General features: G+C 53.0%; 2 protein-coding genes across 4 annotated transcripts; one reads left to right on the top strand and one right to left on the bottom strand.

The window, feature by feature from the left end:
- Nucleotides 1-2,101: 2,101 nt before the first annotated feature.
- CD40 (CD40 molecule) lies at nt 2,102-7,908 on the bottom strand. 2 transcript variants are annotated; one of them, XM_072350247.1, is made up of 9 exons: nt 7,355-7,905; nt 6,179-6,260; nt 5,893-6,018; nt 5,660-5,803; nt 5,399-5,498; nt 4,645-4,706; nt 4,463-4,561; nt 4,261-4,286; nt 2,102-3,994 (listed from the first exon to the last, which is right to left on the bottom strand). In XM_072350247.1, the coding sequence occupies exons 1-9, from the start codon at nt 7,418-7,420 to the stop codon at nt 3,851-3,853; spliced, it is 849 nt and encodes a 282-aa protein (XP_072206348.1). In that variant the 5' UTR covers nt 7,421-7,905; the 3' UTR covers nt 2,102-3,850. The 2 variants fall into 2 exon arrangements, with proteins under 2 accessions (XP_072206348.1, XP_072206349.1); XM_072350248.1 differs by having other exon boundaries at nt 3,860-3,994; nt 4,261-4,347; nt 7,355-7,908.
- Nucleotides 7,909-8,580: 672 nt separating this feature from the next.
- NCOA5 (nuclear receptor coactivator 5) lies at nt 8,581-26,000 on the top strand. Of its 2 annotated transcripts, XM_072350320.1 has the most exons (10): nt 8,581-8,705; nt 10,877-11,063; nt 11,627-11,734; nt 15,494-15,560; nt 18,872-19,258; nt 19,513-19,628; nt 19,840-19,966; nt 20,975-21,174; nt 22,321-22,650; nt 23,067-25,015. In XM_072350320.1, exons 2-10 carry the CDS (start codon nt 10,901-10,903, stop codon nt 23,714-23,716), a joined length of 2,148 nt encoding a protein of 715 aa, XP_072206421.1. In that variant the 5' UTR covers nt 8,581-8,705; nt 10,877-10,900; the 3' UTR covers nt 23,717-25,015. The 2 variants fall into 2 exon arrangements, with proteins under 2 accessions (XP_072206421.1, XP_072206422.1); XM_072350321.1 differs by lacking the exons at nt 10,877-11,063; nt 11,627-11,734 and having other exon boundaries at nt 8,615-8,705; nt 23,067-26,000.
- Nucleotides 26,001-27,750: the final 1,750 nt, after the last annotated feature.

Genomic DNA, 27,750 nt, shown 5'->3' with positions numbered 1-27,750 from the left:
ATGTAATTAAACTCGAGTGACTCCCCTGCCCCCAGGCACAGCCCCTCGTTTCCCTTTGATTTATTATGTCTTCTTAATTTATTTAAATGAGTCTCGGGTGTTTGCACAGGCGGAGGGCGCTGGCGGGAGCTTTAATTGCTGGAGTGATGGGAAGGCAGCGGGGGGTCCCTGGGCATGGCCTCAGGATGGCGGGGTGCCCCGCAGTCCCCCTGCTGTCCCCAGGCTGGTTGCTCTGCTGCCGACTCCTGTCAGTGCGCAGTACCTCGCACTCGTCCCTGTTGAATTTCATCCTATTCTTTCCAGTCCATTTCTCCAATTTGTCAAGATCATTTTGAATTCTAATCCTGTCCTCCAAGATACTTGTAGTCCCTCCCAGCTTCGTGTCATCTGCAAATTTAATAAGCGCTTTCTCTATTCCGTCACCCGGGTCTTTAATGAAAACACTGAGCGAAGCAGAAGAGGGGCGAGCCCTTGGCCATCCGAGCAGCACATCCAGATGTGCCCTGAGGAGGCAGAGCTTTGCCCCGTGCCGTGTCTCCCAGTACAGGTAGGAGAGCTGGGGGTGCTGCCCCAGGGATGCTGGGGGCTGTGGTGTGACACAGGGATGCAGGGCCCTGCCCCGATGGGGCTATCAGCCACCCCTTTAGTTTAATGCAAAAAGCAACTCACAAAATGCAAACTGCTGCTATGGCGAGCTGTGTGTGTCCAGGCATAGCTTAATTTCACAGTGAGGTTTCAGATGCCACAAATGGCCTTTCCCAGCACCAGTCCGCATCCAAGCCAAGAGCTTTGCTAGCTGCTGAGCAGTCCAGAAACAGCTCTTGTGCTGCCTGCAGTGCACGCAGCTCCACGTGCCATCCATGCACCACCAGGCTGATGCTGCCCAGGTTTGGCGCTGCCCAGCCAGCAAGGCTCTGCTCCCCTGCAGTGAGAGGGGCTGCAGCTGACAGTATCCTGGCAGCACTGGCCCAGAGCTGGCTCTCCCATGCTGGCTCCTTCCACATCAGAGTTATAACTTCATGGTCAGGGGCTAGGAGGTTTGTACACAGAGATGCATTAGTTCTGCATTTAGTGATACTTGAATAATTGGTGTCACATCAATTAGATCTGTTCTTGGATACCGCAGTGATAAGTGCTGCGTGGAAACGCTGCGCTGCAGACGGGTGGGATGCAGCAGGATCAGGGCTGGGGGCAGCAGGCAGGGTGCACTGCTAGGGGTGCACCTGTGTACACAGTGCTGGCCCCATGGGGGGGCTCGGGTGGGGCTGGGGCTGCATGGAGAACACAGTGCTTGTGTTCCTGCAGTGCAGCTGGGAGCTGTCAGCCCTGCTCCTGCTGCAGGCTGTAGGCAGAGGTAATTTGCAGATGACAAATATCCCCGACAGTAAATATTTTTCCCACCCTCATCTTTCTACGAGCAGATAAGGTGGCAGCACCGTGGCAATATGGTTCCTGGAGGGAGACGAACTCTTTGGCAGTCTTAAAAGTCTATTGTGTCCCCGCAATTATTTATAGATAAACAGAAGAAAGCCAATAAGCACAGAATGGAGCTGCACAGCTGCATTTGTTACGATGATGATGATGTTATCACTCCCTCACACCCACGCAGTGCATGGGAGCTTGCTGTTGGCAGCAGCCAGATCCCATCCAGCACAAGGCAAGACAGCCTGTGGGTTCCCTCAGCCCCCCGCCCCTCCGCTGTCTGGCCATGGGGCTGCTTTGCCCCACAGAGGCCCAACATCATAACTCCTCCGGCGCATCTTCAACATGTGCCTCAGCCATGTGGGCATGGAGATGGAGGGCTGGGGGGGGGCTGGGGCTGCTGGTGGCACAGCACTGGTGTGACCACAGCCCACCCACAGCACCCCATGTGGAATCAGGCTGATGTGTGCCATGCAGGGCTTGGGATCCCCCAGCCCTGTGCATCCTGATGCTGCATCCATGTGGGCCATGAGCAGTGAGCCCAGCCCAGTGCCAAATGCTTGGCTCCACGTCTGTAAGGTCATCACCCCGATGCACGCCGGGGCTGAAGCTGCACTGCCATGCAGAGAGCATCACACAGCACTTGGGAGCCCTTAACTGGACTGCAGAGAGGGACAATTTTTCATTGCTTCCGTGTAATAAGAGGACAGAAGTAAGTGACTACTACAGTTCGTTCACTCGGTAAAGATTTATACAATCACTTCATCCGGTAATTGGTATTCTGGGGAGAGAGGGAGCTGCAGCTCCAGCACCCGCCTCTATTTGTTTTCTCTCTGTCTTTCTCTCTTTCTCTCCCCTTTTCAGAATGAGTAATTTTGTCCCTCACAATCCCATTTAAACAGCGTTTGCGGAGTGAATAATTAGTTACATTCAATTAGGTCTCACGCTCTCTCCCTTCTCACTTTGGGGGACGGACAAGCTAATGAGATGGCACACACCCTGCATACGGGGCCAGGTGGGGAGAGGTCAGTATGGGGAGGGGGGACACGCAGCTGGGGAGGCTGTTTGGGGCCAAAAGCTCTATTTGGATCCGAGGGCTCTGTGCCCACACGGTGCCAGCCCCCTGCTGGCAGTGCCACCAGGAGTGGGGTCACTGCATCCCCATAGTGGGTATTGGTGGGGCTGTGCCAACAGGATGTAGGGCCCATCCACCAGCACTGCAGGCAGCGCGCAGCCCTGTGCAGGACAGCTGCTGGCATGCTTTTATCTCCCTTATTAAACCTAACATTAGGTTTTAAGAGCAGCCTTAAATAACGTGCCTCTGCCTTTATGGAAAAAGCTGCTCCGAGTTGCAGCTGCTCCAGGCTCTGGGATTTACTGCCTTCCTGATGCCACGTTGCACGTGTGCGGATGGTGGGCGGTGGGCTCAGACTGCTCCCTGCAGCCCCCGCTGGGCTCAGGGTGGGTGCCGGGTTCCTTCCATCCCTCCCCGGTGGGAGCACGACCCCGGGGTCACCGTTTGGTGCAGATGGAGCAGCGGGTTGGGGCTGCCCGGGCAGCAGGCCATGCTGCTCACGCACACCCAGAGAATAATTAAAGTTTAAATGCCATCTTTTTTGTCAACGGTGTGGAGGAGAATAATTGAGTGTAATTGTTCCCATTGTAACGGCGATGGTACAGCTCGGAGCGGAGCAATAACCGCGGAAATGTCAGCAGCCGGCAGCACCGCAGCTCGGTGCGGTACGTGGGGCTGCGGGGGCGACAACGCGGGGCCGGGCAGGGCCGGGGGCGGCCGAGGGGAGCGGTGCTGAGCCGGGCCGCCCCTGGTAGAGCCTTCGGGATACCGGGCCTGGGGTCTCGGCTGAGCGCCTGGATCGGGCCGCGACCCCTCCGCCGCCCGCGCGGGGCTGTGCGGGAGCGCTCCGCCCGCTTCGCACCGCCGGCGGCACCGCAGCGCCCCCTCCTGGCGCCGGAACGGCCGCGCACCGCCTCGCGCGGAGCCGCGCTGCGGACACGCGTGGGTCTCTGAGTGGGTTTGTTTGTTGTCTCCCACGTATCCCGTCCGCGCCGGGCCGGCACCGTCACGGCCTGACACCGAACCGCGGGGTCCCGCCGCGGCGGCTGCGTGTTGGGCCACCGAGGGTGCCCCGGGCAGAGCTACGCTTCGGGTCGGCCCCTGCACGGCACCCCGCTGGGAGCTACATCGGTCCAGCCACGGACTCTGCCCACCTGTGGCTCTGCCCGGCTCCAGCTCAGCACTCCGCTGGGTGCCCAGCCCCGGCCAGGCTGCACTGACCACGTGCGGGCGGCCGTGCCTCGTGGCATCGCCGTGCTGTGGGCCGGGCTCTGTGCTCACCTCCCACCCCGACTGCAGGGGGGTCAGCGCTGTCCCTGCCCGCTGCTCCCGTTGAGGGCAGCTCCCACACTCTCACAGCTGCTCCTGCTCTGCGATGCGGCTCTCCTTGCCGTCCTCCTGTGTCACGGGCTGCCCTCCCAGCAGAGTCTCCTGCACTGGGAAGTCCACCTCCTCGGGCTGCTGCATCTCCAGCTCTCTGGGCACCTCGGCCTCAGTCTGCGTGGGGGCAGGAGGTCAGGGCCAGGAGCAGGCTTGGGGCCAGGAGCAGCAGTCACAGCCCCTGCCCGCAGCCACTTCCCTCCACGGCATCCTCCTGCACTCGCTCCCACTGCAGCACAGGAGCCTCACCCCATGTGGGTTCCCTGTGTGGGTTCCTGGTGGCCCCGTCCCCATTGAGCAGCCCTAGGATAGTCCCCGTTGTGCAACCCACACATCCCTACCATGCCAGCAGGGACCCCAACCCATGGCTGGAACCAACTCACCTGTTTCGGCCCACGGCGCCTCAGGTCTGCAGGGAAAGGAGAGAAGGCCGCCGTTGGGGGAGGTCCTGCCCTGCCTGGCCCCCAGCCCTGCAACAAGCTCTGAGCTCGGAGCTGGAAGGGCTGGGTGCCAAAGTGACACCCCCTGAGGGGCCTCCCTGTTTTTGGTAGAACTGCTGCTGCCTTTCCCCACTTGGCTCCTCACCTGTGTGCACCAGGCAGTAGATGCAGATGCCCACCAGGCAGGTGACAACAGCAGCTGTGATGGGGATCAGCACTGACAGCGATGAGCGCCGGCTCGACTCTGCCAGGGGATGGGGACTCAATGGGCTGCACAGAACTCCAGCCCATACCAACTCCACACCATGCAGGGGATGGAGCACTTACCACAGATCACATCTGAAGTGTTCGTCCCTTTCACCTTCACCACGAGCCCCTTTTCCTCGCAGCTGCAGGCAAAGAATGAGACTGTGTCATCATGGTGGGAATCCCACAGCCGTGGGGCTGGGAGCCAATTGCATGCAGTCTGCAGCACCTGGGCCCTGGGTGTGCATGGTCAGGGCACAGCAACGGGGCTCCTGGGGTGGGATGGGGACAGAGATGCCAGGGCCCTGTCCGAAGCTATTGGAACTGCCAGAGGTGGGAATGTGCCTTGGGTTGGGGCACAGGAGGGGGATACTGGGGCTGGGGCACTTCAGCTGCTGCAGAACAGCTCAGAGATGGCTCGATAACATGCCACAAGTGGCTCAGTGGGGAGGTAATTTCTGGCCATAGATAGGAGCAAAGTGAAATCCAATGGCTGGCAGCTGAGGCGAGACTAATGCAGTCCAGTGGTGATGCTCACATTTCTACCAGGGAACATGAGTAACTTCTCAGCCGCTTTTTACAGACGGGAGTGAGCTGGGCCTGGAAATCCCCCCCGGGGTCTGGCAGTCTGCACACACCGAGGGAACACCACAACAGCTGCCACCAGCTCAGCCACCCTCACTGCACCCTGCTGCCCTCCCTCCTGCCCTGCACCACTCTGGTGCTATGCCCTGCAAAGGCCGTCCCAGTGCCTCGTCCCAGTGCCACGGGAGGTGGCAGCAGGGAATGTGCAGAGAGGAACAGGGATGGGGCACAGGGAATGGCTGACACTGACCTTGTCCAGAGGTGGCATGGCTCGGTTTTAGAAGATACGTTGGAGAAGGTGCCTTCTGCACAGGGCTCACACGGTGAGGTCATCTGGGCTTCGGCCATGGCTGGAATGGAGTGAAGGTTGCAGGAAGGTCAGCAGCAATGCAGCCCTCACAAAGCTCTGGTAGAGCCCCATGCAGAGGAAGCCTCCATCTCTGAGAGCACCTGAGGTTGATGCCGCCAGCACATGGGGCCCATGGCAGGGATAGGAGTGGCTGGGCCTTACCTGCCACAAAGCCAAAGCCCTGCTTGCAGGGCTCATTCTCCACACAGGTCTGGCAGCTGGCATCAGAGCAGTGCATGCCAGCCCGGCACTGGCACACGGTGTTGTGCGTCGCGTTTCCATGTCTCTTCACGACGAGGCCGGCATCTGTCAAAGGGAGTAGGGACAAAGTGAGAGTGAGCCTGAGTGGAGTGCAGCCCCTGCAGCCCCACACGCTGGGGACATGGAGCACTTACTGTCCTCACAGATGTCATGGGGTGTGCAGTGCCTCTCCTTAGTCCAGCCCTGCTGGTAGTGACCGTTCTCACAGGGTGTGCAGACAGAGTTTTCCGTGTCGTTGCATTCAGAGGTCAGCTTCTTCCCTGCAAGACGGGCTGGTGAGGGGGGATAAGGGAGCTGGATCTGCCAGCAGGACGTGGGAGCACTGAGGGCTGTAGCTGCTGAGGCCACTGTGGCATGCTGCTCAATTGCCAAATGCAGCCCATGGTACAGGGCCCCAGGGAGGAGAAGGCATTTCTGTACCTGGCTGGCATCGGTTGCAGCATCTGCCCTTGTGCTCGTACTGCTTGTCAGAGCAATTCACAGCATCACCAGGCTGCCCACACTGGAAGAGACGAGACCCATGAAGAGATGTTGCTCTGCCACACTCCTGCACAGCTGCACATCCTCCGAGTCGTGCCCCAAGGTGAGGTTTTCCTTGCACCACACTTCCCATGCCTGGGCTAACCACAGACCGCAGCGGATCTGCCTACGCTGCCTGGCACTGCCAGCTCTCTCTTTGAAGTGGGATGGCAGTGGCTCCTGTAGGGTGGCCCCGTGCTTTCCCAGGTTTCCTCCTGGGTGCTGATTGCTCTTCACTTTGGGCGTCTGCCAGTGCTGGGCAGGGGGAGCGGTGCCAGCTGTGCCACCAGACCCTTCCCTGGGCAGGAACATCAAACCCACACAGACTGCTGGGTCTTCTCTTGGTCAGCCCCAACGCGGTCCTGTGGGCAGTCCTGGTGTGAAGGGGCACCGCAAGGCCTAGCTTAGGATGCCTGACTGTAGAGGGGAACTGACACCCCCCCCAACCATGTGTCTGTGACTTCAGGCAGGAAGGGGAACCAAAAGTGAGCTCAGACACCCCACCCTGCCCCTGCTTCCCCCAGGGCCCGGCCTTGCATCGAACCCACAAGACCCCATAGCAGAGCTCAGCCACAGGCCGCCACAGCCCCTCCAGCAAGGACAACACGCCCCATGGCTGTCCCATGCCTTGCCTCGACACAGGCTGGGATTCCCGCTGACAGGGACCACATCGCCCTCTCCGCACCTCAAATTCACAGCTGCGCCCCAAACACCATTGATGGGGATCCTGGGGCAAGGGGAGGCAAGATGGAGCGGGAAGCACAGGGAACGCTGAGCCCCCGCTGGGGGAATCTCAGCCACGAGAACGAGGAACGACGGAGCTCTGCGCCCGGGAGCAGGAACCGGGCTCAGGGCACCCGGCCAGGGGCTGCCCGAACCCTTCCCGGCACAGCGCTGGACGGCGGCCCCGGGCCGCTCCCAACGGGACTGGAGCTCAGCGGCCCGACAGCGCCGGGCGCTCCCCCCCCCCGGAAAGCGCCGCCGCAGCCCGTCCCGGTTGCGGGCCTGCGGCACGGAGCGCAGCGCTGCAGCTCCGGCCCGGCCCCGCTCCCCAGCCCCGCGGGACGCCGCACTTACGCTCAGCAGCAGCGCGCAGAGCAGCCCCAGCAGCCCGAGCCGCCCCATGGCCCGAGCCGCGCCCATCCGAGCCGAGGCGAGCCGAGCCGCCCGTCCCGTCCCGAGTCGAACCGAGCCGTGCGGAGCCGGGCAGCCGATATTAACGCCTCGACCCGTTTCCGCCCAGGAAGGGGCCGCAGGGGCCGCCCATCCTGCAGTCACCGGGCTTACAGTCCCGCGGCAAAGTCCCCACCGGCAGCCCCCGCCGCCCCGGGACTTTCCCGAGCCTCAGAGCGGAGCCGACAGCCGTGCGGGGCCGGGGCTCTTCCCGCAGCTCCTCCGCACGACGGGCCCGGCCCGGCCGAGCTACGGGTGGATGTCAGCGAGCAGCTGCCGCCCGCCGGCTTCTTCCTGGGTGAAGGAGGTGCGGCCGCAGGCAGGAATCTGCCCTGGGAAGCAGAGGAGGACTTTGATCCGTCCCCAGCAGCTCCTTCCTCGGGCAGAAGCGGGAGGTTTCACTTCACTTTTAGAAAGTCCGCACAGCCCTTCGGTGTTCCCTGCGCGCTCCGGCAGCTGCTCAGAGTTCCCAGAATCACATCAGCTCGATACGGGAAGAGGCAAAAGCACAGCGGGGCCACGATGCTGCCCAGCGCCCCGCAGCCCGCAGCGATCCCCGTGGAAGTTCCCATCCCGTCATGGACACGTCCCCGTTCGCAGCCGTGCGGTGTGAGCTGCGGGGCTTCACAGGGCGCCATCCCAGCGCTGCAGACACAGCCCGGCCTCGAGGGCAGCACCCAGCAACGCCGCTGCTCCCGGTGCTGCTCCCGGTGCTCCCGGCTCCGTCCCGCAGCACGCACAGCCCGCCGTGCTGCCGGTGCTCTGATGCACCCGGTGCACACGGAGCCCCACGGGAGCTGTGATGGCCGGAGCCAAAGGCAGAGATGGGGATTTCTGGGCCCGGCCTGGGAAACCCCGAACACATCTGGGCGCTGCGGCACATTGGGACGAGCAGCGTGTGCCCCCCCGGCCCTGCGGCACCGCTTTCACTCCGCACTGCCGCTCCCGGCCCAGCTCCCGGTACGGCCCGTCACACGGAGCGCGGCGGGGACCTGGACAGCGCCACCCCGCGGCCGCGCCCCGCCGGACTACAAACCCCACAGTGCTTTGCGGCGGGGCACGCTGGGAGCTCGGCCTCGCTCGTGGGCAGCCATGGCGGCGCGCGTTACGTCATCGCGTCGCGCCGCGCCGTAAAGCGCGAGTCCGCGCCCTTCCGGCGGCTCTCACCTCCGCGCTTTGCGGCGGCGCCGTGCGGCAGCGGCGGTTGGCGCCTTTGTCCTGGCGGGCGGCGGCCTGAGGCGGAGCGGGCCCGGCGGTAAGTGCGCGGCGGGCCGCAAGGAAGCGTTACCGGAGCGTAAGGAAGCGTTACCGGAGCGTAAGGAAGCGTTACCGGAGCGTAAGGAAGCGTTACCGGAGCGTAAGGAAGCGTTACCGGAGCGTAAGGAAGCGTTACCGGAGCGTAAGGAAGCGTAACGGAGCGCGGAGCTCCGGCCTTCCCGGGGTCGCGGGAAGGCGGCGGGCGGCACCGGAGGCTCCGGAGCGGCCCCGCGGCCGCCTGGGAAGGGCCGGGCCGGGCGGTTCGCAGCCCTCGCGGTGCGGTTCGGGTTCCGGGCGCCGCCCGTTCCCCGCCGGTGGGGGTTTCGTTGTTTGGGTCTGGTCCGTATGGAGTGAGCGAGCCGCAGGGCCCCGTGCAGTGCTGCTGTCTCCGAGCGGGCCCTGCGGCGGTTGGCCCCGACTGCTGTGCGTTACCTCGGCGTGGGTCCGCGGGGCGCTTTGCTTGGGAAGGGAGCGGCCGGACATTGAGGGGGGGGGTTCCTGCCATCCCCACCTCGAGGAAAAGGACGGGAGTGTTGCTTGAGAGTTCCTATGCACGAAATAAACGTGCCCGCCGCAGGTGGGGCGCTGTGGGTGTCTGTGCGGCCCTACTGTGCTGTCGGGGCCTTGAGCCCATCCTGGGCAGTGCCCACCTGTGTCCCCCCATCCTGTCCTGACCGGCACAGCCGGGCTGCTCCCTGCGCTGTGCTTCCCTCCCGACCTTGGGGAGCATTAGGTTTCTGCCCCCCCAGCTGTGACTGTAGGATCCAGATCTAATGGCTGTGTAAAGAGAGATGGGGTGGGAGCTGCTGCTCTTATGGAGTGCGTAAAGCTGTGTGTGTAGCAGGGAAGCAAACTTAGAGGAGGACTGAAGTGAATAAGGTGTGTAAGCACCGACGTTTCCTATTGGTTTTGGAGGTGTTTCTGCTCCCTTCCTGTTCTAGAAGTTCAGTTCGTATTGAAACAAAGCGTTGCAGTGGGTGATGATCTCCGCCTTCCTGTTCTGCAGGGTTATGGGAAGGACAAGTGATACAAATGGAAATTGAATGGTCTTTTAAAATAAAAACAAAAAATCATCATCAGAACGGTATGCCTCACATCCTGAACATGCTCATTTCTCACGCCAACTGAAGCGTGGTAGAAAGACTCTTGTGAAACCATCTTATGCTCTCAGGTGTTTGGCACGTTGATGTAGGTAATGCTTTTCGATTGCAGTGAATGCAGGTTGTCGTTAGGGGCTGTGTTGGTTGGAGGCATCTCATGGCAGATACCAGAAGTCTCTATTGATTTACTCAGCTTCACAGTATTTTATGGTTTTAACTCGAGTTCCTTCCTATCAAGTGTTTCTGCAATGAAGGGATTGCACTTCACTCTTCGAATAGTTTTCATACCTTGCAGGTTCATCTTTTAATGGTGAATCCTGGGGGGGGTGGTTCCTTTGTTTGGGTGACTGGGTTCGGTCTGGCCGTTGTGGGTGGGTTTGTTTCCTTCCCAGCGGTGTGCTGGAGCTGTCGGTGCAGTGGGTGTTGCTGAATGCTCCAGCTGGCTGTAGGGGTGGTGATGTTCCCAGCTGTGGACCCGCCTTCAGTGGGAGGTGGTGTGGTGGGGGGGCTGCTCAGAAGCAGAATGAATGAGAAACTGCTTTTCCCCTATGGGAATGAGATCCAAGTGTGGTCACTTAAGCACATTTAATAGTACTCTGTGACATCTCATTTAAAGCCCATCGAGAAATAATTGGATCCTGTTGTGCAATGTTGAGATGAGCGTTTCCTTTCTGCTTATTAACATACCGCTTAAACCTCAGCACTTCTTACCAGTGAACAGGAGAAAAAAGATAAGACAACGGGTGTATCAGAAAGCTGCGTTTCCTTCAGTGAGAAATGAGTTTGAATTCTATTTTAGCTTGGAGATAAATCACTAAAACACATCCATGAAATAGATTAGGCTTCCTACCTCTCGGTATTACAGAAAGCTCACCCCAAATGCTGCAGTGCACGTTCTTTGCCCGCCTTCTGTGTCAGTTGTGTTAAGGTTTCTCTGGAGCAAAGCTTGCGTCAAAACAGACCCGGTTGGCTTCTAGTCTGCAAAGCTGTTAAGTTTAATCTTGTTCCAGTTTAATTTTAATGTCATGGATTGAAATGATATGCGTGGCCATTTCTCTTTTTTGCGAAGAGTTGGATTTGGAACGAAAGCAAAATGGCCCGAGGACGCAAGAGCAATAGCATCAAACAGAGCGACTTCACTAACAGCACCAACCCTCAGGATTTAGAGAGAAGACTTTTTGTCGGCAATTTGCCCACAGACCACATGACTCGTGAAGAAATGGAAGAGATATTTTCAAAATATGGCAAAATCAGGGGTTAGTATTTTATCTTATGGCTCTCCGTGGCTGGGAATTCAGTCAGCAATATAACTGTCGTGCTTGTCAAATGCTGCTTGCTGCTGATGAGAGGAGTGACTAATGCTTTCCCTCAAAAGTGACCTTTTAATGATAACTTTATCTGCCTGCACTTTCTGAAAAAGTAATTCTTTGAGTACAGCTGAAACCCAGTGCGTTTATACAAGCATGCTTTATCTTTGGGGGCTGCGGTGTGATGTTATAGCAAGCAAATCCGCTCTTTCAAGTGACTGCGTAGTCTCTTAATCAAGTCTTGGTCACTTTGTGGGCTGCTCTTTTTGGTCACTGCCTTGTCAGAAGGAAGTTGATCAGTTTTTGTGGAACTGTTTAAGAAATAAATTTCAGAGTCCTTAAGCTCTGTGTTTTGATCCGGGTAGATTTGGATTTCCCATAAAACCTGCCTAGACTTTTCTAGGCACAGCCCCTTTGCTTGTTCCAACTGCTGGGGTGATGTGAGGCCTGGGTGTGGGATCCTTGCTGTCCTGTTCTTGTAACTGGTCTTGCCCTGCTGTTAACTTTTCCAGCCCTCAGCATGTACCATGGCTATGGGTTCGTGCAGTATGACCGTCTAGAAGATGTCCAGGCCGCTCTGGACGGTGAGAAGGGCCGCCTTTATAAAGGGTATAGATTAGGTAAGGAAAATTGATCCCTGCTCTCCTACCTTAGCATGCGTTGTGGTAGAGAGGGGGCTTTACTTCAAAAGCTCTCTGGAAAGATCATTATGTGAAACTTGCCTGGCATTAGTCTAAAGTCACTTTTACCAGGTATGTATTTTCTTTCTGAGTTATTTGCTGTTAAGTGCTGTGTGGTTCGTCTGTAGCCGGGTCCTGCTCTGAATTTGTTGTTAGCATTTGAAGGGATCCATCATTGATCAACATGTAAGCCCTGGGAAGTGTTGGTTGAAACTTCACCTGCTTAGTGCTAAAATTGGTTTGTAAACCATTTCTGGGCTGCATCTTGATGGATTCGGAGGAACTGGTCACAGAATTCAGTGGCCTGTTAGATAAACACACTTAACTTGGATTTTCTTGCATGTGGGGAATAATCTGAGTAGCCCTATTAAATACAAGGCGCTTTTAAAAGGCCTTTTCAGAAAGATGAAAGTAACCCTTCTGAATCTGCTGGGAACAAACTGAAACAGAAATGAGTGGTTGGAAGCCTGAGCCTGATCTGTTAAATGCAAGAGAAACGTCATTTCCATGATAACTTAAAGAAAAACTGATGCAGGGAGGAATTAAAGCAGTAAATAGGAAGCAGAGGAAGTAACCAGCACTAAGCCTTAAGGTGGAGGTGGTGGCCAATGGACAGGGAGGGGAGAAGGCTACAGGGAGGGGAGAAGGCTACAGGGAGGCATCAGGGCTGGTGCTGTGCAGTCCAAAAGTTGTTACAGGAACAGCTGCAACAGTTTCAAATGCTGATACGTAATTATTTGGAGATAGTCTTAGGAAAGACCACCATGTCTGCACTTACTGTTTCTTGGTGCTCTTTTTGAAGTCAGGTGTTTTTCATACAGTTTCCGCTTCAGTAGCAAGCTTAAAAGAAAAAAAGATTAAAAATGGCAGCTACTAAAACTGGTCCTCCAAAAAGATGAAATCTGACATCTGAGATTCAGTGACCTCTTGAAGCTCTTGATGTTTTCCTCCAAGCTTTGGCTATTTGGGGAAGTTCTGGGGCCTGATGGAGTGCTGAGGATAGCCAGCCTGCCAGCAGTAAGTGGGGTGTGATCCCTTCTTACTCAGTGCCAAGTGAGAGAATGGCCCCAATCCAAGTCTGTCAAACTCATATTCCTGTAGTGTGAGTTTGCTGGGTTAAAGTAGCAGTGTTGATGTAAAGTACTTTTGTAAGATGTTTGGTTTGATTAAGAAGCTAGCGCAATTAAAAGCAACGTAGCATTAAATGGAGTTGAAATGAATTTTGGTGCAGCACGGATGAAATTGCTCAGTGTTTTGAGTAGTGTTTTGGAAGAGTTGGTTCCTGGCCATGCTGTGTTTTTGTAAGTGTCTTGGAAAGAAAACACATTTTCATGGTTTAAAAGAGGGAATAAAATAATGGAGCTTGAGTCACTGATGGTGAAATGATGTGGATTTCTTCCGAAGCTGAATGTAGGCAGAACTGAGCTTTTAATAAAGGCAAATGTGAAGATCTGCACCCAGCAAGAGTGCCTTTGTCATCCTTCCCTCTACCACAGAGGTCTGGGATTTGGGGGGGGGGGAGGGGGGTTGGTACGTGGGGGATTTTGCTGCTGGAAGGCTGTGTTCTGGTCCGCCTTGTTCAGAGGGAAAATGCTAGATTGGAGAAGCCTCAGAAGAGTCTGAAGGTTAAAGACTGTGAAGAACGTGCCCTAGAGAGAGGCTCAGGGTGATGTGATCTGTGTTCCAGGCAGACCTGGAGATAAGCAAGTTGCGGTCTAATAGATGTAGATACGATGAGTCCATAAATGGAAATAAAGAGTTTTTTTTCTAACTGCAAAATAAATGATAATTGGACTGATTTATTGGATCTTTGGTGGTTTCTGTGCTGTGGAGATTCTTTGGTCAGAATTGGTTGCTTTGCCAAACGATGAACTCTAGGTCAATGCGCAGCTTGACTTGAGGTAGGAGTGCAGTTGAAGAACCTTGGCACCTGTGTTTGTTCACAGGGCTGTGCTGTAGGATTGCAGCAGCTCTGTCACCTCCAGCTCCTGCAAGATGCAACATTTTCCCTTTTTTTCCTCTTAGAAGTTTTGTCAGAGATCAAGTTCTTAATCTGTAAACACTGTTGGCATGAAATAAAATGTTATGAAATCACTGTGTAAGGGAAGGATCCCTGTCAGAGCTGTTTTTGTCTCCTGTGAAAATATTTTATCCAGATCTAAATATCTTCCAAATTAAAGAATTATTTCTGGTATCGGGTGGGAAAAATCACAGTAGGGTTTGATGATTTTTAAACAGGAAAAATAAAAACCCTAAACTGAAAATGCAGGTAGTGTCTTACTTAAATACAAGGATACTTTTCCCTTAAGTCAAATGTGAAGTGAAAAATAAATACAAGGGAGATAGTGTCTTTATGTATGCAGTGTAACTGTTAGATCCGGTGGCTGATAGCACCAAGTGAAAGGCTTTGAGAGTTTCTCTTGTTGGATTATGCTGAAAGATCCGTAAGTGCTTGAAAGCGTTTCCGTATCTCCAGTGCGTAGAGCTGTGTGGGGGTATGTGACTGTTCAGGTTGTGGTGGCAGCCTGTTGTGCTTCCAGCCCTGTGAGTGCTGTCCTGCTGTGAGTGCCCGGCGTTCCGATGGCGTTTGTACCTCTGTCCTTCTGATGGGACCAACCAGAATAAATAACAATGAAGTGATCCCTCTTGGAAGTACTGAAGGATAGTTTGGGAAGTTGCAGCCAGCATTAAAACTCAGTCTGTCTATGAGGCGCTGTCTGGCATGTGTCGCTAGTTTTAAAGTTCTCGCAAGGCAACGAAGTTTAAAACCACAATACAAACCTAATTTAAAGTTGTCATTGTGAGGATCTAGGTTTGCTTTTTTCTTTCAAAAGTTCTCTGAAGATACACTTGGAATCATTTCTGTTTGTCCCTGCCCCCCTCTAGTGTATTATTCCATCTTCACTCAGCTGTTGCAGAGGGCTGTTTCTTCAGTGTGGTGGTATTGGCTCCCACTGGTTCAGTTTGGTTTAAGGACAGAACGCTGTTTCTTCAGCTCTCTTTTGTATTTCACTTCATGGCATTTTTCGTGGAGATGCTCAGAAGCCAACCAGTTTTCAAGTTTCTGATCTGTTGCTTCTCTCTGCATCTCAGTAACAGTGGTGCTCTGAGTGCACTGTGTTGACTTCTTGAGGAGCTCGTGCTTCAGGCTCCTTGCATCCTGCTTCCTCCTGCAGGACGCCGTGCAATGTAATGCTGCAGCAGTCCCTCAGAAGGCAGTTGCATGTGGCATTTGAGAGCCCTTGCATTACTACCTACAGGGGTAGCAGCATGCTCTGTTGAGCAGCTCTGGCTGTGAGCTTAAGACTGTTGGGCACTAGCTTCCTTTCTCAGAGGTCTTCAGACTCTGCTTTTTCTCCTAGAGTCCATGAGTTGTAATCTGTTCGCTCATAGACTGCAGAAGAAAGAGGTCCTCTTATGGAATGAAGAGTCTGGATGTAGACCTGAACATAAAGCGTTAGAAGTTCACCTGAGCTGTCCGCCCTATTTTGAAATCAGAGAAATCCATGAAAATCTCATTGCATTGTACTATCTAAACTTAATAAAAGAAAACTCTCAAAGTGACGATGTCTCTCTGCTGAATGAATTTTCTTGCACCATCTGGATGTTGTTAAGCTTAAGTTGCTTTCATTTGAATTGTGCTGATGATCTTTTTTTTGTTCCATAGCATTGAACAGATGGGTTGATTATTCTTTACAGATATTAATAAAGCAGCGGAAAGAAGAAATATGAATAAGGCTTCATCAAGGTCCAGTCCGGCACGAAGGTAAAGTACCTGGAAGCAGTGAGTTATGCTAGGAAGGTCAGGCTTCTGGGGCATGAGCCCAGCTGCCTGTGCTAAATGTCTGTCTCTCTTCCCTACTGCCACCTCCCCACTCAAATGGAAGCACTCGAGTGAGACAATTGGGATGTGGCTGCTCCACCTCTAAGAGCCCTTCTGGCGCTGACACCTCAGGAGGCACGAGGGAAACCTCATGCTTGCTGCTGTCACTACAACTAAGTGTTACGTTTTGCAGCACAGGTCGTAAGAGACTTGTGAGGAAGAACTTGGTATTTACTCCTGACTCAAGCTTCAGGATGTGAGGCACATGTATGTGCCATGTAGAGATGGCTGAGGGGCTGTGGTCTTCTCAATGAAGAGAACTTCAGGATCTTGCCTCTTCTGTTACCAAAGGCTTCCAGTATTGAAATGAGACTGGAGAAGTGCATGCAGGTGAAGCACAAGGCAGTGCACGTGTCTCTGTATTACACTGCCCAGCTGTGTGTATATTTCATTGTCAGTGCAGAACCAGCCCTTGTCTCTGCAGTTACACCCAGAGGTGTGCTTCTGCCTGCTACCTACCCCTGCATGGGAACACAGCTCACGCACAGGCATGTGGATGAAGACTTCCTTTTCCTTTCGGTAGCACTTCCAGGGAGTGCTTGAAGACGTGCTCTGCTCACCATTTGGTATAAGGTGTGCATTTTCTCCAGTTATACTATAAAGCTTTGCACCCAAAGGAGTGTTACGTCTGGATTTGAAAACAATCAAGCTCTCACGTGCCCAGTGTGTTCTACTCCCTTGACCTGATTGGGGAAAAAAAGAAAAAGCAACAACAAATGGGGAAGAAAGTGTGACTGGCAAAACATCTACCACCAAAACTCAGAGCATCTGCACTCCTTGATATTTTGTACATGCTGCATTTCTCCTGCACAGGGCCAAGTGAATGGACAGCAGGCCCAGGAAATGCTTCGTGCACGAGGCCAGGTGTTAAGTTAAGGATGCAGCAAGCCATGGGCCTGGGCACTGTCGGATGTGCTTGGTAGTTGCATGAAAACCCCAAGAATGCCACAGGTGCTGGTGGCAGACCTTTGGCCTTGGTTTATGATGACAGAGGTACCCAGGTAGTGCTGCAAGTGTGAGAAGTAGGTGCCAGTGCCACAGCTGTTGGACCTCAGGCCATGTTGCAGAGGATGCGTGGCAGGCACCAGTGCTGTGGGCATCGGGATCTGTGTGATCCTGCACACACACGAGTCTGTGCCCCTAAGGAGCACTGAAGGCACATGAGCACTGGGACTGGACTGCCACCATGGCTGCCAAAGATGTAGGTGCATTGCCACAGGCACAGGACTCAGCTGGTGCTGTGGATGCCATGGCCTTCCCATACTGCTGGCACTTGGTTCCAAGCAGCAGCAGAGTCACAGACGATGATAAGGATGCAGGCATTGAGTTGTCAGCAAGGCAGCAGAGACCGGACTCTGGACCGCGCTGCAGGTGTGTAAACAGCAGCTGCTGGGGTGTGGGGTTCTGAGCCCTGCCACAGGCCCAGGCAGCGGTGTGGGCGCTGCAGGAGTTGGGCTGCAGTGGTGGAGGCAGGAGGCTGCTGTGCCTTCATGCCTCTGCTGGCAGCAGGTCAGAAAGCAGAGGGACCCAACCCACTGCCACGTCTGTAGTTATGCTGCAGTTGTGCACTGTTCGTTGTGAATCTTTGTCTCTGCAGATAATGTGGCCTCTTCTGGTCACCCCCGCCCCAGATGGAATAAATGTCGTATTGCAAAACAATTACACTGCATCTGGCTGTTTTGCTACATAGTCTTGCAACTACAGAAAGGTCAGATACTCAGTATCCATCGGAGCAAATCCCATGTTTTCCCTGAGCTGCTGCTGTCACTCATTGCAGGATGGGGGAGGAGGGGGTAGGGGAAGGCAACGAGCATCTCCTGTGGGCTGTGGTTTTGTACAGATCTCAAACAAAAAGCGGCTTTGTGTGCCCAAGAGAGTGAAGGAGAATGCACTTGCTTTTTAATGAGCACAGTGTTTCTATAAGGGGAAAAAGCTGTATGTGCTTTCGGCGGCATTATGGTAGTGTGTCCCTCTATTTGTTTTGTGTATGAAATGCAGAACGACAACAATCCTGTGTACCTCCCACAACAGCTGGGTGTATAAGCCACCAAAGTCTGCACTTGGCTCTGCACATCCTCACTACTGTCTGCTCTACCTCATACTGAAGTGTGAGTGCATCTGACTTGTTGCTCCTGCTGTCTTCTCCAACTGGCTACAGAGTCAATACACTGTAGTGGAAGTGGATTTATATTCTGCTTACCTTTCATGAACTAAATGAGTCTGATAGAAGACTTTCTATTTACAAAACAGTGCTTTTTTTTCCCCCCTTTCCCTATGGTTGCCGGTATCATGGGGAAAGAACATTTCAAGCATGTGAATCTTAGTCTCTTTGCAAGATTTTGTTAGGTTTGGTTTAGGCTACAGTAAAAGTTGTGTTTTCTATGGAAAACAAATTATGGCCTGGAGAAAAACCTGCCCCTGTGGAAAAGATGAAGCCTGGAACATCGGTCTCTCCTCTGAAGACGGCGTGGAGCAAAGTCTGAATGAGGTGAATCATTCAGATGTGACAGAGAATCCTGCTCTCGATGGCGATGTGGTGTTGATTGGGTTTGATACCCTTTTAACAAGGGGCATCATAAGACTGACTTTCTACAGGATCTGCCCGTTCCCTGATGGGACACGTCGTTAGCTCAGTGTTTCTGCTCACAGCACAGAACCAACCACAACGCGAGCCTCTGTGTCATTGCTCCCAGCCAGCTCTTTCTGAATCATGTGCCAGTAACAAATTATTTCAGGTGTTCTGCTGGCAGTGACTTGTGAATTTAACGGATCCCTTGAATGCTCCTAGCTGGTCCATATTTCTGGGTAGTAGGATACAGCACCTTACATTTTCTCAAGGAATTTGCAAGTACACGTCTGATAGATGATCCATAGCTGACGGTGGAGGCCAGAGGCCTTGAAGTGGTGGTTTCAGAAGTGCTTGTTCACTCCTTCCACAGGTGTTGTACAGTTTTAGTGATGCTCCAGTAGGGAGCTTTCTTGGAGTCGTTTAACTGAGATAAATGTTGTAATTAAGAAACTTCTTCTCCAAACGTGTTTGCTTTGAGAAATGTGTTTTGGGGCAGTTCTTGTTATGGGATCGGAGGGAGGATTCGGTTGCTGAGAAAAGGTTCACTTTGGTATCTCAGGTAAGAGATCTGGGGGTAAACTGCGTTGTCAGCGGTCTAACAGAGTTTCCCTGGTGTTTTCCTCAGAGAGCCATATGCCTATGGGGATGGCCGCGATAACAGACGCGATCGCTCCCCTCTTCGGGGGAGCCCACGGAGAGACCCCAGAGATGGCAGGGATGGTAGAAACGGGCGAGATTCCAGAGACACTCGAGAGATTCGAGCCAGAGACTTTCGTGATGCCAGAGACCACAGAGACCCCCGGGACCTGCGAGACCTTCGTGACCCCCGGGATATCAGAGATCCAAGGGACTTGCGGGACCCTCGTGATACTAGAGATTTTCGTGACCCACGGGAGCCGCTGTATGATCGATACAGGGATCCACGGGACATGAGGAATCCAAGAGACATGAGGGATCCGCGGGACATGAGGGATCCACGGGATATGAGAGACCCTCGGGACCCTTTGTACAGGTAATACCTCAGGATGCTATTTGCCCACGTGGTTTTATGGCATTCTTGCCTTGTGGTTATATCAGTTTGAGTGGTGCTAGTCCTTCAATGTAGGAAAGTCGCTCTGGTTGAGGGTTGTTTGTGTCTTAAGGGAAACAGCTGGGTGTCTCAGAAATGAAATTTGAGGAAGATTTGCATGTGATACACTGATAAAAGTCTTTGCCTGAGATTACATTGGAGCATGGGAACCATTGCTGCTTCTGTCAATGTTGCAGACGAGATGAGCCTTACGACCGTTACCTCCGCATGGATGATTACTATCGTCGGAAGGACGACTCTTACTATGACCGTTACAAAGAGCATTTTGACAGAGCACCTGTGAATTCAGATGGTTAGTACCTGGGGGAATGATGTCTTAATGGGCAGATCCACATTCTCCTCTGGGAGGGTGCCGATGTCTGCAGTGCTAAGGATATATCCACAGCACATTGCCTTCTGTGCCACTAGGTGGCTTGGAGACTGAGCACAGCTGTATGCACCTCACTGCTCCGAGCAGATCCAAAGTGCATTGTTTGTTCTGTCTGTCTGTGGCCTGGTTTCAGACCGTCTGAAGCGAGAGGAGCGCCGCCGAGAGGAGCTGTACCGTCAGTACTATGAGGAAATCAAGAGGCGTTTTGATGCTGAGAGACCTGTGGATTGTTCTGTGATAGTGGTGAACAAACAGACAAAGTAAGAAAGTAGTTAAGACCACTTTTGCTGTTGAGTGGTGGTAGATGATGGAGTTACGCTTAGTCATGCCTTGGAGCTCTTACAGATTCCTTTGAGAAGAGTGACTTCAGAGCCTTCAGTAAACCTCATTTTTGTGTGGTTTTCTATTGCTGTTCTGGGGATGCTGAGTGGTTGAAGAGGAGGAGAAATATCGTTATATCTTGCACTTTACTTACCTTCTCGTCAGCTAATGGCACGTCTTCTCCCAAAACTTTACATACTCTTCATATAACCCTACTGTCATGACAAGCTATGGCTGCCTGTACTTTTATCATTCAACCCATGAATAACAGAACTCATTAACATGTGCCAATCTGCAGATAGCACAGAGATGTTGTTGATGTGGAGTCGCAGGGTTGTCCATTTCAGAGCTCCTGTTGGATTGAAAGGAGCTAAAATTTGACTGCTTTAACTCCATTCAGTCAGTGGTTATCTGATCTAGTTTACTAAGTCAGATACCACTCAATACTATTAATACAACGTGCAAGGCACATAAAATCATTGCTGACAGTAGTCATGAATTGTATCAAAAGCGTGTATATAATTAACAAGGAAAATCTCATGCAGCAGTCTGAACGCTCAGACCTTTTTATTGCATTAAATTGTGAAATTGTTAATGTAGAAATAAAAATGCAGGCTGTGCCAGTAGAAACGTGTGCTTGCTTTTGCAATGTGAGGGCTGAAAGCAATTTTAGGAGTCAAATAGACTTGTGTAAAAGATGCTGGCATGTCTGTGGGTTGGAGAGCAAGCACTGTGCTGGGAGCAAGGGGTTATTCCTGCACCTGGTACAGTGCAAGGAGTGCTGTAGTGTTGGCACCAGTCTGATGTCTGTCTACAAATGGATGTATTGAAAAGTAGTGAGAATGAGTGAAGGAAAAATGAATTTGAGATGCAGCCCATGAATGTGCAAGGGTTTGTTTCTGTATGTTTCTAACTTGTTAAACTCTGCTGGCTTTGCTTTGTGGTAGGGAGTATGCAGAGTCAGTGGGGCGGAAGGTGCGGGACCTGGGCATGGTGGTGGACCTGATCTTCCTCAACACAGAGATGTCACTGACACAAGCCCTGGACGACGTGAGCAGAGGAGGATCTCCGTTTGCCATTGTCATCACTCAGCAGCATCAAGTTCACCGTTCTTGCACTGTTAACATCATGTTTGGCACCCCACAAGGTACTGAGGTCTTAGTAGATTGCATGGGCTTGTGGGTCACTCTGAACTGCACTAAGTACCGCTCTAGAAGAATTATCCTCTACTAGTTCTCCTTCTGTGCTGTGACTTACAGATCTATTAATGACTTGATGGCATGACATAAATGTGAGTGTTATTCTTTGCAAAATTCTGTAATACCTTATTTGTCCCTTGTCAAAAGGACTGTTTAATTTCTGCCAGGAGAGAATCTTGTCAGAGGGTTTTGCAGGAGAGCCAGTCATTTGCTATGCTCATAAACCTGTTCATGCATTGTTCACGGAGGTAGATTTTTGGCTGCAGTGAAGCTTTCAAAGGCTACTTCTTCTTTATTGTATTCTCAAGTAGTTTTTTGTTGGATTCATCTCGGGGTAGAGAACACTTGAATGCACACTCATTGCTTTTTGTTTGCTTACTGATTGAAGAAGCCCCGTTTCTTTTAACATCTGTTGCAGCTGTGGTGGGCTGTTTCTCTCAATTCCAGCAGACATGCAGCTCAAGCATGCTTACAGTGGGCTTTCTACTGCCTTTTGTTTTAGTCCTTGACTCCTTTAGTTCAGCATCTGTTTCCCTGCCAAAGTTTCTCCTTCAGTGGAGCGAGCAGTGCATCACATCTGGTAAGAACTCTGGCAATTGATTCATGCACAGATCTTTTCTAGGGATTGAATGTGCTACACTTGAACTTGATAACATATCGCCATGACTGTGCTGCTCTGGGAACTGGAGATGTGCCTTGAGAGTGCAGTTGTGGAGCCTGTCCGAAGGCTCATCCAGCTGAACGGCTGGAAGTGTCTCTTCTCAGAGCACAGAGAATTTGTGTGAAAGATAGAGGGAGCTGTTTCTCTTTTTATTTGGATGAGAGGCACGAAGGGCCTTTCTAGGCTGGTACTAAACCTTCTCAGAGCCCTCAGGTGTAGAAGGAAGGGTTGGCCTTGCTGGGTGATAGCAGTGAGACTTTTGTTGGCTTAGGAAATGGAACTCTTGCTGTGTGCCAAGGGAGCTTCCTGCATCTGTGCTTACAATCCCTGGAGGTGCCTGCCTGCTGAATGAGATCCGCTGGTGTGAGTGAGGGAAGGCACCTCCAGCTAACGCTGCTTTGTTTTACTTATGGTGTTTCTTTTCCTTGTGCAGAACACCGCAACATGCCCCAAGCTGACGCCATGGTGTTGGTGGCCAGGAATTATGAGCGCTACAAAACAGAGTCACGGGAGAAGGAGCGTGAGGAGATCGCCCGGCAGGCTGCCAAGATGGCAGATGAGGCTGTTCTGCAGGAGAGAGAGCGCCCGCCCCCTGTGGAGGAGGGGGCCAGAGGGGGCCACCCCCACCCTCCGGGCATTCAGACTCTCTTGAACCTTCTGGCAGACAATCGCTATTTAACTGCTGAGGAGACTGATAAAGTAATTAATTACTTGAGAGACCGGAAGGAAAGGTTACTGAGGGGGAGCACTGATTCTCTGCAGGGTAAGTGTCTCAGCCCTGAATGACACTTGTAGTCGTGTGCTTCTGTGGGTTCTCTGGTCTGGGACAGGACATCAATACTGGGGTTACAGAGGAGTCCTACTGTCGTAACATTCTTACAGGCTGCCTTTTGTTATGGAGGCGGATGTGTCTCCAGGAGTCCTGAGACTATTCTGATCTTTCATGTGACAGAAGTTTTATATGGGATTCTCTCAGGGAAACCGCAGTGCTCCCTAACTGGTTTGGCAGCTACTCAGAGGGCAACAGTTCTGTCAAGTGGTTTGGGTTCCCCAGAGCTGTGCAGTGTTTCTGATTAGAGGGTGGCTATTTCCTGTGTCCTCGGTAGCTCTAGTTTCCTTTAGGTGCCTCTTCAAGGATGTCATCTGTGGAGCTTTAACTCCCTTTCTTTTCTTCCCCAGCACCCATGTCGAGACCATCTCTGGGAGCACCTTCCACACCGTCTCTGGGCAGTCAGTCCAATCTTCCAAGCTCTCAGACTCATCAGGGTTCACAGCCTCTGGTTTCTGCTCCTTCTGTTCCAGCATCCTCTGCTAATCCTCAGCAGGAGCTCCAGGCAAAAATCCTCAGTCTCTTCAACAGCGGAGCGGCAGCAGCAGCTGTGGCAAACAGCAGTTCTGCACCCACAGTGGGCACATCGGGTGGCACTCCGAGTCAGAACTTCACTAACATGACCAGCAATCAGGCCCGATCAGCACAGATGAGTGCTGGAAATTTAAACCAGGCTCAGCAGAGATTGCAAACTCCAAACACGCAGCTTCCTTCTCTCCAAGGCCCTTCAAGAAATGCAGGTCCAAGACCTGGAGCTCCTCCACCAGCTCAGTCACTTTATGGTCAGCACCAGAATCGTCTCCCTGCGCCTGGCAGTGTACCTGCCCAAAGGCCGGTATCGTCTGGTATCAACTTTGACAACCCCAGTGTACAGAAAGCCTTGGACACCCTTATCCAGAGTGGTCCTGCACTCTCCCACCTAGTGAGTCAAACAGTGGCCCAGGGGCGAGCAGGGTCCTCTACCCAGCAACCTATGGGTTCCTACCAGCGACACTATTAAAGCTGAGCTGTCAAACCCTTTCCCCCACCCTTTGTCATTCCATATTTCTAGCTGTTTAAAGAGTCTCCTGTCCTTGACGTGGGACAAATGCCCCTGGATATGCATGTCCTCTCCACTTTGTTGAGAGTGTACTCCCAGTGGCATTGCTGCTGAGTGTTACTAGTGCTGCCCTTCCTCACCTTGGTCTGGATAGCAGTGTTTGGAGAAGTCTCTTCTGTTTTCTCAGTGGCAGGATATGCAGAGAGCCACTTTGGGCATTCACTTGTTCTGTCCAAGCCCAGGAGTTGCTACAATGACAGCCCTACATACTTCTCTCTCCTGTCAATGGATGCACCTTCACGTTGTGGTGCATTCTGGTCTTAGTATAGTTTTGGGCCCGTCTGGGGGAAAATAATGCAGAACTTTAAAGAGCAGCACCCTGACTGGGCCTTCCTGGAGCTGCGGGCGTTTAGAACGGGAGCTGTTTCTTTGCGTTTCTTTGTTGCTTTTATTTCTTTTCCTTTCAATGCCATGTAAGCTGGTTTCAGAGGGAAGTGCAGTGGTAGCACTAAGAGCTGAACTGCTGTTCTGTAAGCCAGGACAGTGCTGTGTAGTTCTGCAGCTGGGCTGTCCTGTCCTGGCACAGCGAGGCTGGCCAAAGCACCTCACCTTGCCTGGCATGTGGGAGCTGACAGTTTTGTTCTGACTGCGATGGTGGATCTGAAACGGAAGATCTTCCAGCCAAGGCAGAGATCTTCAATGGTCTATTGACAAAACAAAATCAATCCTGCAGCCAAGCAGCCCGTTTTGAGATCAGTCTATTAAATTTCACGTACTAATTTCCTTTCCTTATAATCTTGCTTTGGGACAGCTGGTTATGTTGCCCAGCAGCTCAGCCACAGCCACGCTGATGTGCTGCTGGCCCTGTCTGCAGCCACTTCCCAGGTGGTCACTGTCTGCTCTCCAAAGCTTCATCTCGGTTGGTGTTTTGTGCACCTCGGATGGGAGGCAGCACCAACACGCAATACTAGAGTTCTGTGTGTTCTGTCAGCACTGCAGCGGGCAGTGGAGTGGATCGGGCAGTGATAGTTCACCATGTTTTTAACCAGTAACGTACTTTGATACCGGAACTTCTCGAACCATGCGGTCCTTCTTGCACAGCCTTCCTGGGGTCTGTAGGCTTCCTGCAGAACCAAAGGATGCTAAGAAAGCAACGTTCTTGGAGCAGAGGATTTTCTTGTCCAAGGTGGTTTGTGTTGTAGCATTTTTTTCTCTCTGTGCTGTTAACGAAAGGACGTTACTTTTTAATAAAAAGGCAGGAAAAACATTTTGTTGCATTTTATTTACGTGCTTAGAGCAGTCTGAATGCTGCTGGGCTGTGGTGCTGCACTGCTCTGCTTCTTTTGCTGTGCTTGCTGTTACTCTCTTCCAGGTTAAGTGCTTCAGGCCTTGCCCGGTGCTGGATGCAGAGGGGATAAAGCATGCAAACCTTGCTGTGCCCTCATCTGGGACTATCTGACACGTTGAGCTCAGAGGGTCACATCAGGCTGGCAGCCCCTGCTGGGGCACCACCAAGCTCTGTTTTAAGACCAGTCACTTCAGCATCCTCATGGACGCACCGGGCCCAGCACCGTGTGTACAAAGCGATGCTGAATCAGGAGCTGCTGTCACCCTCCAGGGTGGGGGGAGTTCCTGCAGCGAGCTCTGCCAAATGAAGGTGCTGGGCAGTCGCCAGCCACGCAGGGAGCAGCAGGAGCTGCATGTTGTGCTGCAGCCAGCGCTCAGAGCCGCTTAGTGAAACAGGAGGCCAAGCGCACGGTAAGGCCCTGCGAGCTAATGAGAGCTTCCCATGCGAGTAGTGAAGGGTGTAATAAAATCATTTATTGCATTTTGTGCAGACAGGAGTCTAGAAAAATGAATACAGGTAAAGCAGTAAAGCATTAACAGGGAGCATTCAACAGCTGAGGAGCCACTCCTCCATTAATATCTGCACAGAGAACACGGGGTCTGCACTGAGGCGGCCTAAAGCACGATACTGAAACGCTCACAGAAATTAAATGCAAACCTAATTTTTTTTTATATTGTTTTTGTTTTTTTTCTCTTTTTGTTCGATTTTTTTTCCTGTTGCTGTTGTTTGTTTGTTTTTTCTCCTCTCTTTTTGTTTGCTTGCGACCTGCTTTATTTACAAGGTTCTAAACTGAATTGCATTGCTCTGCACACAGATAGTCCTAAAACGAAGCGTACTCGGTCACTACGTGTCTATTGAAGTATTGCACTTGAATAAAAGTCACTTGGATGGACGCGGAACATCTAAGCTACGGTGATTAAAAGATTATTGGATGAACTGACCCGGTGATCACATTCATAACAAATATATTGCACATGTAGCACGGAAAGTGGTGTAACCAGCAACCTTCAGACCTGCCGCTCCTTCTGCCTTTCCCCACCTGCAGTCCTGAGAGGGGCCTGACCATCCCCCCAACACCTCACTGTGCTCACACACACACACACACCCCAGTTTGGGGATGTGGGACCCCCCAGAGCTGAAGCTGCAGCCCATGGGGCAGCCGGGAGCTCGTGTTTGTGCTGCAGGAGGACACGGCCTTCACCAGCGGCGACCGGCGGGAGGATGCTCCTTGGGGAAACTGAACACTCACAGAGGCCAAACGTGCAGGGCTGGGTTTGTAAACTATCATGCAGTGCTGTCTGCTACAACTGGCCCTCTCCAGACCAAAGGCGAGAGTCATCTCGCCGGGGAAGCCAGCGCCTGTCCTGCTGCAGCCCGGTGCTGCCTGGCAGGGGAATGGAGGCGGCTGTGCCCACAGCTGTGCCCTGCTCCTGCTGCAGGGTGAGGACGGGGGGATGCTTTTTTGCCTTTCTGCTCCCTGGAGGAGCCGGGGCCGTGGAGGTGACCACGGCACTGCTTGGTGCTGCTGGGAAGCGATGGAGCCAACCTGCCCGCAGAGCAGCGTGCCCCAGCCTGGCCTCACTCCATCCCTGCTGCCCAAGGAAGGGTTTTACCCTGCCCTGGTGCTGTTGCTGAGGTCACGTTCTTGCTGCTATCTGCTCCGTATAGGAGCAGGCTGAGGCTGCTGGGAAAAGCTGGGCTGAGGGCAGAGGGAGACTGCATGGAGCAAAGCACCTTGTGCAGAGGCAGGGAGCAGCTGGAAGCATTGCAGGCCGAGCGAGCACGGCGTAGTGAGATGAGCGGGCAGGTGGGTGTGCACCTCCTCCTTGCCCGAGTGCTTCATGCCATTTTGGGAGGCTGCAAACAGCACAGAAGCTGTGTGCGGTGGTGCAGGGGCAGAACTGAGCCCTGAGCTAAACCCGACTGGCTCTCTCTGCCATCTATCATCTGTCCATCCATCGCAGCGGTCTGCGACAGCCCCAGTGCACCTGTGCAGATTGCTGAGCTGCCATGGCAGAGCGCTGCCTGCGGCGGGGGCTGCTGCTGGAGAGAAGGAGGCACTTTGGGAGCAGTGCAGGTATAGGAGCAGGGTACGGGCAGGCACAGAGGTACAGCTGGGGCTTGGGTTTGGTCCGGGAGTGTGTCCAAGGAGTCTTAAAGCCAAAAAAAGAAACTCCAACAAAAAGGAAGCAAGCCAAGAAAAGCCCAAATAAAAGCCCACAAACCACTTCTTTGCTATCTAAGCAGCCTCATATAGCTTTGGCCTGGAACTGGAGGAGTAGAGGAGCTCTGCAGAGGAAGAGGGGACGGAGCCGTTCTGTGCGAGGGCAGGGGAGCAGCGCTGTGTGCGGGGCACAGAGCAGCCACAGCGCTGCCGGGAGAGGGCAACTCTTAGCAGGCTGCACTTGGAGTGGAAGCTCAAATCTGCAGTGAAACGAGTTCAGAAAAGTCCGTGATTTCTTTTCCCTGAAAACTTTTAAGAAGCTGAATTGAGAAGAGCTCGAGCCCCTGACCTGGCCCTTCCCTGGGCCCTGTGCAGGGGCGGCCGTCACATCTCCATCCCCACAGCCCGGTGCTAGCAGAGCCCTGCATCTCTCGGTATAGATATAGATCTCTATATATAGACTTCATCTGGTTCTATTAACAT

This window comes from Excalfactoria chinensis, chromosome 15 (assembly GCF_039878825.1).
Source record: "Excalfactoria chinensis isolate bCotChi1 chromosome 15, bCotChi1.hap2, whole genome shotgun sequence".
Lineage (NCBI taxonomy): Eukaryota > Metazoa > Chordata > Aves > Galliformes > Phasianidae > Excalfactoria > Excalfactoria chinensis.
Note: the sequence above shows the minus strand (reverse complement) of the source record. Positions and strands in the feature narration are given on the sequence as shown.

Excerpts from the sequence above, each read along its gene's own strand:
- CD40 (XM_072350247.1), bottom strand. The coding sequence starts at position 7,420 with ATGGGCGCGGCTCGGGCCATGGGGCGGCTCGGGCTGCTGGGGCTGCTC. Across the intron at positions 6,261-7,354 it reads TCTGCGCGCTGCTGCTGAGC|TGTGGGCAGCCTGGTGATGC; the intron begins GTAAGTGCGGCG and ends CGTCTCTTCCAG. Across the intron at positions 6,019-6,178 it reads CTGCAACCGATGCCAGCCAG|GGAAGAAGCTGACCTCTGAA; the intron begins GTACAGAAATGC and ends CCCGTCTTGCAG.
- NCOA5 (XM_072350320.1), top strand. The coding sequence starts at position 10,901 with ATGGCCCGAGGACGCAAGAGCAATAGCATCAAACAGAGCGACTTCACT. Across the intron at positions 15,561-18,871 it reads AGGTCCAGTCCGGCACGAAG|AGAGCCATATGCCTATGGGG; the intron begins GTAAAGTACCTG and ends TGTTTTCCTCAG. Across the intron at positions 19,629-19,839 it reads AGCACCTGTGAATTCAGATG|ACCGTCTGAAGCGAGAGGAG; the intron begins GTTAGTACCTGG and ends GCCTGGTTTCAG.